Here is a 14365-nt window from a genome sequence, read left to right as displayed (position 1 = left end):
ATACGTGTCAGAATGATATGACTGCGTGTGTGATATGATATGACTGCGCACCTCAAACCAGCACAACCAGATGCCATGGTAAACATCGCAAATTCTTCTATCTTTAGGAGAGACAGAAACTGGTCTGGAAGGGATATGAGGAATAACGGTGGTGTTGCAATTTATATACCAAACAACCTCACGGTAGTTAATGTTTATCGCTCAACCTTGTATGAAGTCATCTGCATAAACCTGCGTCTCCCATCGGGACACCGCTTTTTAGTGTGCGGAATGTATTACCCACCTAGACACAATTACGCGGAAGAAGATTTAATGAGCTCTAGAACCAACATTGTTGATAATGAATTGGATGAACATCCGCAAACTGTTGTTGTATGCGGCGGCGATTTGAATAAACTGAACATCGATCGGTTAGAAAAATTGACAGGCTGGAATGCGATGGTGGATTTCCCAACAAGAGGCCTTTCATGCTTAGATAACTGTCTCTCAAATCTCAAGGACTTTTTCGGGAAATACTATCCTTACCAAATGCTGACAAAAACCGATCACTGAGTTGTGATTTTACAAGCTGGCAAAAAGCTTTGTCCCAGCCGACATAAAGTTCAGATCCGAGATCAGAGAGAGTAAAGAAAGCACGTTTTATACTTAGCATTGACAAAGGAAGACTTGGGAGATGTTTATCGTGCCACGGATGTTGACCAAGCAGTTAATCAACTCGAGAAAATTAGTAGCGGACATTTCGATAGGTGCATGCCTGTCAGAACGGTATTAATGTTGTCAGTCGCATGAACCCAGCGCTCTACCAACTGAGCTAACAAGCCAACCGGAAACTGGTTATTAAGTTGGTTCCAAAAAACCCCGTTAAGCCAGGAAGGCCAGGCCAGGAATAAAGCAGCCGGCATGCTAAAGAGTGCTAAACGAAAGTATTATGTCTCAAAACTTGAGAATAATAAAAACAATGCCAAAGAAATGTGGAAAACAATCAAATCAAATTCTGGATTGAGCAAACAGTCTAAGCGTGTATACAACCTTAAAGTTGGTGGGTGTCTGTTAGAGGACAATAAAAAAATTGCTTCCGAGTTTAATTTTCATTTTACATCTATTGCGGATCAGCTTAGGCCTCTACTTCCTCAATTGAATTTTGACATATCTAAACTTCAAAACTTTGTCATCAAAAGAAAGGATGCTAGCATCACTTTCTCCATTCCTCCTATTACAGAGAGCAAGATCATCGATTGTCTCAAGAACATTACCTCAAACAAGGCCAGTGGTATTTATAATATCAGTGCGCGAATGCTGAAATTAGCAGCTCCTATTATTGCTCCGTCCATTGCTAAACTAATTAATTATTCCTTCGTTTCATCAGTTTTTCCTAAGCGCTGGAAGACTGCAAAAGTTACTCCGTTATTTAAAGGTGGGGATCCAGAAAACGTAAACAACTATCGTCCGATATCAGTGTTGCCAGTACTTACCAAGGTAATCGAGAGGCATGTACACGACTCACTTTATAGTTATTTGTGTGTCAATAATTTAATTTATTCTAAGCAGTCTGGCTTTCGTAAGCGTCACAGTACTGAAACTGCTCTTATTGGAATTATCGACGAACTGCTGTTTAACCTTGACAGTGATCGCGTGAGTGGTATGATTTTAATTGATTATTGCAAGACTTTCGACATGGTTGATCACTCGATTCTATTGCAAAAACTTCAAGCATATGGGTTTGACAACAAATCGTTAATCTGGTTTCGATCATAGCTGAATGAAAGGCGCCAGTTGGTATCTATGGGTAACATAGAATCCCCTACTGCTTGTGTTCGTCATGGCGTACCTCAGGGCTAAATTCTGTGTCCCTTGCTTTTCATCGCCTTTATTAACGATCTTCAGCTACAAAAGTGCTTACCATTACTGGCAAGCGACTTTCTACCAGAATTAACCGTAACATTGCTGTATTTGTTAATGGAAAACTACGATGGCCCAGGAGGCTCACAGTCCAGTTTTATTTTTTCACAGTCCAGTTATATTTTTTGCACATTCCAGTTTTATTTTTTTCACAGTCCAGTTTTATTTTTTCACAGTCCAGTTTTATTTTTTTCAGTCCAGTTTATTTTTTCACAGTCCAGTTTTATTTTTTTCACAGTCCAGTTTTATTTTTTTCACAGTCCAGTTTTATTTTTTTCACAGTCCAGTTTTATTTTTTTCACAGTCCAGTTTTATTTTTTTCACAGTCCAGTTTTATTTTTTCACAGTCCAGTTTTATTTTTTTCAATCCAGTTTTATTTTTTGCACAGTTCAGTTTTATTTTTTTCACAGTCCAGCTTTATTTTTTTCACAGTCCAGTTTTATTTTTTCACAGTCCAGTTTTATTTTTTTCAGTCCAGTTTTATTTTTTCACAGTCCAGTTTTATTTTTTCACAGTCCAGTTTTATTTTTTTCACAGTCCAGTTTTAATTTTTAATGTAGTTATCAGCTCTCTATACTGAGACGCAACCGCTATACGCATGCTCACGTGCTGTGAAAGCTGGCTTTTGGCGGGAATTTTAACACTACCAGTTTGTCTTACCTGATTCACGAAGTGTAGAGATGCCTTTGCCAATATATACGCCATTTATAAGAGTAAATGACGGATCCGCTGAGGATTATCTGGAACTCATATCAATATATTTTAGACAAGGCAACAGTAATCTGGAAATACTTGAATTTCTGAAGCTCCATGGGGTGACCATTAGTTTATCAACTCTGAAGAGAAGGCTTACCTCTTTAGGATAATCAAGAAAAACTAACATCTCTGATGATGAACTGAGAAGTGCCATTGAGAAGGAACTTGGTAAAAGTGGTTGTTTTGTGGGATACCGCAAGATGTGGGCAAGGATAAGGAAGAGGGGAATTATAGTCAAAAGAGCAAGAGCAGTGACTCTTTTGAAGGAACTAGATCCCGACGGTGTAGAAACCTGGTGAAAGAAAAGGTTACGTCGTCGTGCATATCATTCAAAAGAGGCAAATTTTATTTGGCATATTGATGGCCACGATAAATTAAAGCCATTCGGGTTCAGCGTGCATGGCTGTGTTGATGGGTTCTCTCGAAGGCTTCTCTGGCTGGAGGTGGGCCCCATAAATAAGAATCCAGAAGTGATTGCCAAGTTCTACCTTGATACCGTGAAACAGTTAGGTGGTGTACCCCGGAAGATAAGATCGGATGATGGGACTGAAAATAGTGTGATTGAGGCTCTTCATACTTTCCTTAGGTATGCTGATGAAAATGCTGGCCCAGGATGTTTTAATATTGGCAGATCCACGGCTAATCAAAGAATTGAATCCTACTGGTCACAATTCGTAAGGGATGGTCCTGGTTGGTGGATCAATTTCTTCAAAGATTTGTCCGACTTAGGTTTATTTAACGGCACGGATCCTGTTCATCAGGAATGTATTCGATTTTGTTTTATGCAAATATTGAGAAATGAGCTTAATGAAGTTGCTGAGATGTGGAATCAACACATTATAGCTTCAAGCAAGTTTGGAAATGGTAGTTGTCCTAGAGGAAGACCCGACTGCATGTTTTTCCTTCCCCACCTGTACAACTCAGAAAACTACAAAGTACCTGTTGACCCCCAAGAACTTGAGGAGTTCATTGACGAATCAACCATGTGTCTTCCAAATTGGAGTAAAGAATTTGAGGAGTTTGCTGCAATAATAATGACTGCATTGGGACTGCAGCCACCCCGGGATGTAAATGAAGCACGCGATATGTATGTGACATTAATTAAAGAGGTCGAAAAGTTGCCATAGTTTAATTATTTTGAATGTAATAAGTTGACAACAAAAAAAAAGATCTAAAACTGTAACAGCTTTAATGATTATTAGTTCCACAGAGACAGAAAAAACATTCTATGCAAAATCTTAAAAATATTAAACCCTTCCAGGTCTAATAAAATAAGCTAAAATATGAAGTTGCCCAACTTAAGTTTTTTTCTTTTTCTTAATACAAAGAGACTATTCCATCAAAATAGTTCTGGTGAAATCCCCTCACAAATCAAATCAACACAACACACTCAAAGAGTAATGTGTTGTGTGAACCTGGAACCAAAACCAAACACAATGACCTTTAGTCACAGATCACAATTTACATTCCCCTCAAGGGCAGAAAGGCAATGCCTCCCTCAATAAAGTGCTGGCAAACATGTCATCTTAAACCTATAACTCCCAGTATTAAATTTGCTATTTTCCTTTCCAGCTGTTATCTACTTCTTTGTGAATTGTTTTGGAGAATTTAGTTTGTATCAAGATACATCATCTGATTGATAGGCTTGCCTTTGCTCATTGCCTGTTTTCTGGCATTGTGTTGATGTTATAAGGAGATCTTGTACTGATCTCCACTCACTTCCAGAGATGAATGGAAAACACAACAATTTAAGACACAATCTGAAAAATTGCATGCATTTTAGGGAGATAAAAACTTAAGGTATCTCCTCTGATTACATGTTTACAAAACTTTTTTGCATTTTTTTAAACTAAAAATCTGTATAAGTGTATATATATACTCTGAATATGAATATAAATATATATGAATATATATAAATATATATGTGTGTGTGTGTGTGTGTGTGTGTGTGCACATGCATATCTATATATACACATATTCAGATATAGTTGCATGACAATATCTCTTTGCTATGTTAAATTAAAAAACTCAATTTGCATTTTACACCAAGAGTACCTCGTCCAGACTTAGATAACAGGTTGGAACAGGAAACTATCTACATTGCAGGGCTCTGGTTTGAACTAGTTGTTGACCGCCGTGATTGGGAGGTATTAGTTTCGAGCAATGTATCAAAATTATGATAGAAATATTCCCAAACATGTCAGTCTCAACAACATCAGTAGTTCATTAAAAAGATGCAAATTAAGTTATGCATCGATTTTTTATTTATATATAGGACTAGTTGGTATATTACAGCGTACTTAGCGGATAATCATAATGAAATCAACGCAATATATGCATGAAATATGTATCTAGTATAAACATCTTTAAGTTCACTTACCGCCATTGTTTCGCAAACTAATGTACCAGCAGTTGTTTCATCACAAAGAAATTTCCCTTATAACATCGATGTTATGCAGTACGATGTGTCCACTCCTACTATTTATCTTGTAGCATACTTTCAAATATCCAACAGCATACAGAACGATTCAATAGTCAAGATTACAGCTACCTTCCAGTTGCTCTTCGTACATCGTTTCCTGGCGCCCTTTTTCTAAATAAAGTCAGCCCGAGTGGAATCGATCCAGAAAAAATAGCGCTTAACTAAGCTCTCTGTAAATCATGAAGAAGCCGTCCTCACCATATCGAAATGGTAGTTTCGCCAGCCTTGCTCTTTTCTTTTCTGGGTACTAACTGAAGCAACGAAACACAAGAATACATCACTGGAAAAAAGGCAAAATTTCCACAGAGACTTCACTGTGGTTTTTGTATGGTTTTCAAAAATTCCACAGTCTGTTTAAAAACCAAATGTGGTTATTTTGTGGTTTTTTGAGGTTAAGTTTCAAAGGATGCAAATATCCATACAAAATCCACATCAGGTTAATTAATCTCCATGTGATGTATGGAAACTAAAAAATCCAAAGAATAAAATGTCAATATCCTTGCATGGAAAATTGTGAAGTTCCATTTAATGGTTATTCAAAATTCCACAGTTGTCAAGGAAATTTAAATTTCCAAACTAAGTTACCTTGGATTTTAAAATTCCAATGGTGGAAATTGTTTGACATTACTAAGCATGGAAATTAATAAATCCACAGTTGTCATGGAAATTAAAATTTCCAAACTAAGTTAATTTGGATTTTAAATTTCCAATGGTGGAAATTGTTTGACATTACTTAACATGGAAAAAAAAAAATCCACAGTTGTCATGGAAATTAAAATTTCCAAACTAAGTAAACTTGGATTTTAAAATTTCAATGGTGGAAATTGTTTGAAATGACTACTACGAGTTTCAGTTTCTTATAGTACATGTAAGTGAATTTTTTAAAGGCAGGAAAACAGAATTCCTCCCTGGCTTGCAGAAATTTAATTGTTCATTGAATTGTATTCTTTGTTGCAAAAATTTACTTCAGTTGACAATTGTGGAGTGGAATTCATAGATCCAAGATGGAGCTAGAACATTTCCCTATTTGCATACAGTGGAATGTAAAAGATATTCAGGAATACACAAATTCAAATTAAGTCTAATATCCATTGTCCTTCCAGTAAGGCCCATGCCACTGTCCATCAAGTATACTGACAATGCTCTTAAAGTGAATGGTGTCCATAGCATGGCCCATGGATTCCCATTTCCACAACTGATTTTCATTCCACTGATGGTGTTTGACAAAGAAATAACTCCTGATTGTTTTATGTCCATGGTCTACAGCTCGTACTTCAGCTCTCCACAATTCTTCATCACCTCCTTGAACAGACACCATTTCACCCATCACTATGATTTTCCAGTTCAATCTGCAATGATACATGCATGTTGGAGAACAGGTCATGGGCAAAACAAAGCAAAACCAGTGAACAAAACTACCGCTTCTACACTTGACTTGTATCAAAATATCGATCGCTTTGCACCATTATTTTTTGGAAAGATAATCGAATACTCAAACTATTCAGGACTTTGATAAGCATGTAAGATAATAAGATTTTCCCTGATCTTTTTTTTTTTTTTTTGTTATAATAGGAAATCCCTGATATTTTGCTGACCGTGGCAGCATAATAAATTTTGAGCGTCAGTTTACGTGATTCATTCTTCGCTTTCTCTTAATTTCTTATTTATGATATAAATATTCTTTTCTAAATGACAAACTTTTCATAATAACATATCTAAGATTCAGATCAGCACTACAAGCTAGCAAAATGCGCACCCACCTGCACTACATTCAACCTCACGTCCAACGATTAATTCACGCTGACTTGATAACAAAAGATGCTGTTGCTGCGTCTTAGGGTTCACAGCTTTACCCTTGCAGTTTTCGCAAGGGCAGTGAACATGAACAGATACCCTTGCAGCACAATAGCAACGCGAAGAGGGAAAAAAGGATCCGAAACGTTTATCCGCCTTCTCCGCCATGTTTTCTTGCTAAACAGCTTTGCAACCTCTCCTCCAAACTTATGGTCAGCGGATACTGAAATTTCGACCAATGAGAAAGCTCCGCGTGAGTCGTGTCGTTTCCCGCCAGAAATGGGATCAAAACTGCACGTCAGACGAAATTTTGTGCTCTTTACTCGGCTGCTGCACAAGTTTGTGCTTCTGCGAGAAGATGGTCGATTCGGAAGAAGAAGTTGGAGTTCTGGACCAAGATTTCACGCCATTTACGCAGTCAAGTCCGAGCTATTCCGTTGAAAGTGAAACGGATCAAGAAGTCTGCAAGATTTTCAAGAAGTGGAATGCAAGGAAACTTCCAGACTCTGCCAAAGGAGGAACGGTTTCAAAGAAATCGAAGATTGAACCGTCAATTGAACCAGCATCATTGGGCGCCGAGGACTGCAAGGAAAATGTCGACGTCAAAGGTCAGTGCTTTAGTATTAAATCATTTACACGACCTTATAATTACAAACATTTAAAATGAAACCAAGTATCTTTCAAGTTGACTGATAAAGTGTAGGTCTTGTTGAAACCATCCACTGGAGAAAAAAATGACGCGAATATTGTTTTCACGGTTTCAGACGCCATCTTGTTTCGGAAGGTTGCTTGATGCTAGATCATTTGAGGAAGGGAATTGTAAATTTAATTCTAGTATCAAGAAAGCCGACGAGTTGCTATACGAAAATGTCTCGCTTCTTAGCTAATCTGTACAAGTTTGATCGGCAACATCTTTCGCTAGGCATCATTTCTTTCATTAGTGATCATAAAATTTTTAAAGTCAACCTTTTTTAACCCATTGACGCCTGGGGACTTAGCGCGCACCTACCCCCTAAAAACCTGGCTTTTTTACGGCATTTAATTCAAACGCACGAGACAAAAAAATAAACCATGTGCACAGTAAATTTTGACAAATAATTATTTCCTGAAGTTTTCTTTTATTACCAAAAGACATCCTTAAGGACAATTTTACGAATTAAAATACATGTCAGCCGTGACAAACTGTTCACAAAACAGACTAATATAACTAAAATTTTCATCTCCTCCGCGCGTCTTTTTCGAAACTCGAATAATACAAAAAAAAAATTGTAAAAAGTCCCTAAAATATCTTAAAATACAAGACTAAAAGGTATGTTATCATTCTGTACAACTTACACAGACATAAATGTTATGACACTGTGGTGTTTTCCTTATGCAGGAGAGCAGTAATTTGAGATAAAAAAAAAATTATTTATGAATAACGGCAGGGTCAACACAGGTGTGTTTTTTTTTTGGCCGGCTCAGGTATTTGGGGGGTGGTTTTCGCGGGGCCGGTTTTGGCCGCGGGTTTTAAACCTACCAAGCATAGCTTAATTCAGATAAATAACCTTCGGTACAAACTCTGAAACTGAAACCAGTGTGTTTTTTGTTTGCATGCTCAAGATTGGAGTGTGGAAGATGTTCTGCAGTGGCTGGAAAGAAAAGGATTTAAAGAGGAATGTGAGCTTTTTAAAGGTTTGTACATTAAACCCTGTTAGTGCCAAGATTTTGAGGGGGGTGGTCTGCAAGTGCCAAAGCGAATTATTTTCTATCACTTCACACTACCCTGCAAACACACATGAAACAGATGTTGAATTCTACCTTTCTGTCTCCATCCTAGTCCTCCAAAACAGACATATTCGTGAGGAGTGATGGTTAATCTTGTTCCATAATCCAAAATAGACGAAGGAAAGTAAAATATTTACTGTCAGTTCGAGCATTTTTGCCACGCTTGCGATCCGTGGATGTTTGGAAGTCGCTTCGCAACGCGGTACGATTAACAGTAGATTTTGTCCTTTACCATCTTACCAAAGGAAATTTATCAGTTATCGATGAATGTTGAGGTCCTGAAGATTCCATTTCCAAGATTTTATTGTCCTGTTTTGTTCTGAGGGCACGTAACACATTCGGAAAAGAACTACATATTAAAATGGCCGCCATGTTAACGTTTTCTTCTTCTTTGCAAATGAAAACGCACAAACTTGGGCAATTGACTTGAAACATGAAGGCTTAGCGAAGGTGACTAACAATTTGATAGAACAGCAGTTCCTATTGGTCTAATGTGTTAGCTGTGCCTTAGTAACCAATCAAATTGCTCGTTATATCACTGGGCAGACCTCAGGCCGATCAGATCGGCCCTGGCACGAATAGGTGTTTACGTGCGGGCTGAGCTGATCTGCCCGTGGCACGAATAGGGTTAAGACATATGATTTTGCATATCTTTGCTTTTTTACTATTACCAGTAGCAGTAGTACTAGTGCATGTACCAGCAAAGGAAGAAAACTTAAAAATCAAAAGGAAAAAATATTTCCTTCAGACATATAATGGAACATTTACTTGGGCGACTGATTATAAAGACAATATGAAATCATTCTTGTTGTTTATTTTAGCTGAGAAAATGTGGGAAAGCTCTTAGAGGCATCAGTGAACGTGCTGACTTGAAGGAAATTGGCGTCAAGACTATGGGAAGACGAATTCTTCTACTTGAAGAAATTAATAATCTCCTTGGTTCAACTCCTTCAAGCATCAATTCTAAAGGTTAAGTGAAAATATTGGTTAGAATATAACCACATTTGTAGAAGTTATCTGTGAACATAAGAATTGTTTATGATCACTTGTCATGCAAGTTCAAAATTATGTGAAGTACAATGTTGATGTTAATGTTTTGTTTTTTGTATTCTATAGAACAAGTTAGTGACCCTACCACACCTATGGACAGGCTACTCACACACATTGAAAAAAAAAAGATGACATTAGAAGATAAAGCCCTTTATAACACCAAGTAGGTCTATATATTTACGAAGGTACATTTTAGTTATTTAACTCATGGAAATGATAGTCTGTTTGAACACTTGAAAGTACAGTTGTAATATTAAGCTGGAATACCCCAAGTGTAAATATTGCTGTTCAATTTTATTCTTGGTTATTTTCCTTTCCTTTGCTTTGGCATTGTGATGTACAGTATGATAATGATATGACAATGAGTTTAAAACAAAGGAAAATGAAAATTGAACCAAGGATAAAATTGAAACAGAACATACACACTACTCAAATACATGTTGAGAAGTCACCAGTGGCATTTCTTCATATCTTTTAGGAAGAAGATGATAATGATGGAGGTGTCTAAACAATGGCCAGAAGACCAAGAAACCCCATCATTTGGGAAAACTACCTCCGAATCTTCAAATCTGTTGAAATTTATTGAACGTCTGGGAAATGACGAGCAATTCACTTTTAAGAAGTATGGCCTTGGCCAAAAAGCTATTAAAGAAATGGTCCTTACACATATGAGAGAACGAAGAAGGGCGCAGAAAGTTGCAAAAATTTGTGAAAGTGAAAGTGCAGACACAGCAGGTACAATTAGTGCAAGTGAATCAAGCAGTAGTAATGGTCACCTCTCCCCAGTATCTACGACAAAAAGAGGAAAGAATGTGTGGCGTATTTTAACCCAAGTAAGTACACGTACACTTCATAATATTTGTCTGGGTAAATGCAGTGCTCTTGACTTCAATTCATGATGGCAACTGTGACGTGTTGAATTATGGGTAGGTAGATCAGTCAGCCTCAAATTTACTGTGTTTTACGAGAATCTGAGAGCAAAACACTTTCTTAAAAAATTTCCTAGTAATTCATGAAAAGCAAACTAGGTTATGACTGATCCATGTACCCAGAATTCAATGTATGACATCATTTTTTTTATGACAAATGTTGCATTTGGCCAATTGTGTACTGTTTGCCAATATGGTTTGTAAGTTTTCTGAATGTTTTTTCTTCCCTGCATGCAGGAGAGTGGGAGTACTTTAGAACTGGTGCAAAAAGTTCTTTGTAAACTTATAAATTTAGTATATAAAGGGGGTGCCGCATTCAGTTTAGTTCTAGAAATGTATTCTGTTGTGATTAGTTTATGCCAGTATCTAATCTAATTTATCTTTTCATTTAATTTCCACTACAGAACTGACACAGGCATCGTGCGACTGCATTATTTTAGTTGCCTTGGACAAGCCATCTGTGATGCATGTCCAAAGATCCAAGGAACTAGAAAAGCTCAAAAAATTGTTTGGGCTGAGCCTCCTAAGAGGCAAAGATAAAAACACTTATATAAGGGCAACAGCGAATGCTCTCCTGGAACATGGGTATGTTGAAGTGGATAAAGAGGGAGACCTTACCAACCTCAGGAGAGACCAGTTGAAAGTGGCCAAAAAGATTGATCTCTAAATGTATAGACAGCGCTAGCTCCTTTCATGTACATGGACATGTGCAAATTATGTGGATGTTTACTATGGTTCATATTTTGTAAGAATAATTGAGCCAGTGACTGCAGAACTGACACATGTTGATGTTAAATTACTATGGATCAAATTTTGTAAGAATTGTTGAGCCTGACTACAGAACTGGTCACACATGTACAGGCATCATGTGACTGTGCGATACTAGTATGGTTTCATTGGTCAAGCCATCTGTGACAAAGATCCAAGGAATTAAAAAATCTCAAGAATGTTGTGTTAAACTTCCTAAAAGGAAAAAACAAAAAGACCTATATAACCGCAACAGCAAATGCTCTCCTGGAACATGGTTATGTGGAAGTGGACAAAGGAGAGATCAGTTAAAAGTGGCCAAAAAAAATTATCTGTAAATGTATGGACTCCTTTCATGTACATGGACAAATAATGTTGATGTTTTCTGTTGATCATATTTTGTAAAAATTGTTGAGCTTATATATAAATCAGAGCTACACAATTGCCTTTTATCCAACATACGCTTTAATGTTGAAGTAATGGATGTTTTTCACTTTCATGGTATTTCATTTTCCATAGTGGGATAAGTAATCTTGGACATTGCAATTTCCTTTCTTGGGAATTCCAATTACCATGATAAATCCCAATGTTGTGTATGCATAATTTCCACATTTGGAAAGTTTAGAAACCATCAGTGGATTTGTGCAAAAACCATGTGTGAAAAAAGAGTACTTTTTCCACACATGGTATTTTGTTAAAAACCACCAAAAAACCACCAAAAAACCATAAATAATACATGCATGGAAACTTGATAATTTTTCCAGTGCATGAAAGCATGTAAAACAGCTCTCATTCGAATTATCGATTGCGTGATACGTGTAAACAAGCTCGGCATTATGGGAAACCCCCTAGATCCCAGACCATATCCGAGCCGCGGGTGCCGTCGTCGTTGGAGGGAAAAACGCCTAGATTTTCCCGCTTTTTTCGGGTGCCATGTGTAAACAAGGTCGGAATAGAGTCCTTTCGACATTCTCGGACGCGTGTTCCTGAGAACTAGAAACCAACATGTGAACGAGGCTTAGAGGACAAAATGGATGCCAGCTCTGGTGCGGGCATCTTCAGCACTAAGCCAGTTCCTTGGTTAAAAGAATATTTAAAACAAAGAGGCATTCAAAGCTCGGGAAAGCGCAAGAATGAACTAGTAGAACTTTGTGTAAAAAGTGAGGAGATAAAAGTCCCGAAAATCTAAGAAGAAGAAGAGCCAGTCGATCCAGCAATTTCAATGAAAGAGCAACTGAAAACTAACAATGAAGGGTACTTGGCCAATTCGTTGAACAAAGAAAATAAGGCTTTTGGTAAATGGACCCACAATTTTTCGGAAGTACCAGACTTTAGATTTCCTGATCTTTTTAATTATCTAGTGGGAAAGGATCCCGGGTATAACGCCGAAAGCCTAAAAAGTTACAAATCTCTTCTGGGATACAAGTTGTACTTCGATGGACACGTGGAAGACCTTTGTTACCATCCGCCACAATCTTGTGCCAGCAGTTACAGTTATTTTCAATTTGCTGTAAAGCCAACTGAAAGGTCCAAGGCTGACGATGGGTCAGCAACATATAAGGGTTTTTAAGAAGTGTGCATTCAGCCTACTGCCCATGCAAAGGAGGGTATGTATTTTCATTTACTCTTACCATAAGGTAATTAGCCTTAAGATGTACAATGAGCCAGAGTCATTTGAAATATATACGAGCTAAAAGTCTAAAATGAGAGATGTATGTTTACCTGTTATGATCAGCTGATGAATTGTTGGACTATTTTTAATGTTAATGTAAACAACATACAGATATGCTATATATGAAATACATTAATTAAAAAAAACCCAGCTAACTAAATGAATAAATAAAAAATGAAACTTGTGTGATAATATATCACTACTAACTTTCAAAGAAAAAAAAATTAAGCTATTGGCTACATTTCAGTGTACCAAATGTTTCACTCTGCTATAAGATTAATATACAGAAAAAACAAGTAGATGACTGAAAATCACTTGCTTTTTTGATCATTTTATTTGTGTGAGGACAATGTTTAATAAATATCAGTCATCTTGGTCTCTATTTGATAGGGCAGATGGAGGTTGTCGCCACATAGCTGCAGCACTGTTTGATCTGGAAGCAAGCGTACGATTCAATGATCTCCAGTCATGTACATCAAGACAATGCATGTGGAAAAAGAAAGGAAAGAGAAATGAGGGAAGTTTGCCTATTCAGGAGCTACAAACAAATAGTGGTGGCTATGGTGTGACAGTAAAAGACTCTGCAAAGCCAAGAGATTTTAATCCACTTTGTATTCCTTATGACCCAGCTGAATTAGAACAACAGTTCAAAGCTGGGTTGCTGGAAACATTCCCAGGTTCTTCAGCTCTCCCTTTCTTACATTCAGCTGAAGAACCAGGGCAAACAGAGGAAGAAATCAGGGCTTTGATAAGTGATGATTTAAATGTCAGTAAACAAGAAAGTGTTCAAAGTGTTGATGTTTATTCAATGAGTGATTACGCTAAAGTGTTTGTTTCTGTTAATATTGAAAAAGTGACACCTACAGTCTCTACAGAACTTGCAACTGAGTTCCTTGAGTCTATTTCATTTAATGAAGAGCAAGCAGAAATGATCAACATCCCAGTCCCAATTTTGGTTTGATCAAAGGGCAGGAAGAATTACAGCTTCCTCATTTTACACCGTGTGCCACCTCAGAGAGAGCACAGACAAGAGAAACACTGTGAAGCATCTTATGAATTACTGTCCAATTGCTGAAGATGCAATTCCAAAACAGTTAACATGGGGTCATGAAAAGGAAAAGAAAGCACTTGATCTCTACATTAAAAAACAAAAGAGAAACCATGAGAAGTTGTCAATAAAAAACAGTGGACTAATAGTAAACACACTATGGCCCTTCTTGGGAGCCAGTCCTGATGGTGTCAGGATTTGTGAGTGCTGTCAGAAGAAG

At 37.3% G+C, this 14365-nt stretch overlaps 1 protein-coding gene, 1 long non-coding RNA gene and 2 pseudogenes across 3 annotated transcripts; 3 read left to right on the top strand and 1 right to left on the bottom strand.

Annotated features, from left to right (window-relative positions):
• Positions 1-1201: 1201 nt before the first annotated feature.
• Positions 1202-3783, top strand: LOC113675169 (uncharacterized; annotated as a pseudogene).
• Positions 3784-4900: 1117 nt separating this feature from the next.
• Positions 4901-7133, bottom strand: LOC149050138 (uncharacterized). Its single transcript, XR_016183635.1, has 2 exons — positions 6899-7133; positions 4901-6487 (listed from the first exon to the last, which is right to left on the bottom strand). It is a non-coding gene; the product is annotated as an uncharacterized LOC149050138 (long non-coding RNA).
• LOC149050137 (uncharacterized) lies at positions 7097-12599 on the top strand. The gene is made up of 6 exons (XM_089196318.1): positions 7097-7540; positions 8535-8606; positions 9521-9668; positions 9816-9912; positions 10228-10582; positions 11083-12599. Exons 1-6 carry the CDS (start codon positions 7418-7420, stop codon positions 11086-11088), a joined length of 801 nt encoding a protein of 266 aa, XP_089052444.1. The 5' UTR covers positions 7097-7417; the 3' UTR covers positions 11089-12599.
• LOC149050136 (uncharacterized) lies at positions 12456-14058 on the top strand (annotated as a pseudogene). Its single transcript, XR_016182497.1, has 2 exons — positions 12456-13032; positions 13488-14058. The product of XR_016182497.1 is annotated as an uncharacterized LOC149050136 (transcript).
• Positions 14059-14365: the final 307 nt, after the last annotated feature.

This window comes from Pocillopora damicornis, chromosome 2 (genome assembly GCF_964200805.1).
Source record: "Pocillopora damicornis chromosome 2, jaPocDami1.2, whole genome shotgun sequence".
Taxonomy (NCBI): Eukaryota; Metazoa; Cnidaria; class Anthozoa; order Scleractinia; family Pocilloporidae; genus Pocillopora; species Pocillopora damicornis.
Note: the sequence above shows the minus strand (reverse complement) of the source record. Positions and strands in the feature narration are given on the sequence as shown.

Excerpts from the sequence above, each read along its gene's own strand:
- LOC149050137 (XM_089196318.1), top strand. The coding sequence starts at position 7,418 with ATGCAAGGAAACTTCCAGACTCTGCCAAAGGAGGAACGGTTTCAAAGA. Across the intron at positions 7,541-8,534 it reads GGAAAATGTCGACGTCAAAG|ATTGGAGTGTGGAAGATGTT; the intron begins GTCAGTGCTTTA and ends TGCATGCTCAAG. Across the intron at positions 9,669-9,815 it reads TTCAAGCATCAATTCTAAAG|AACAAGTTAGTGACCCTACC; the intron begins GTTAAGTGAAAA and ends TGTATTCTATAG.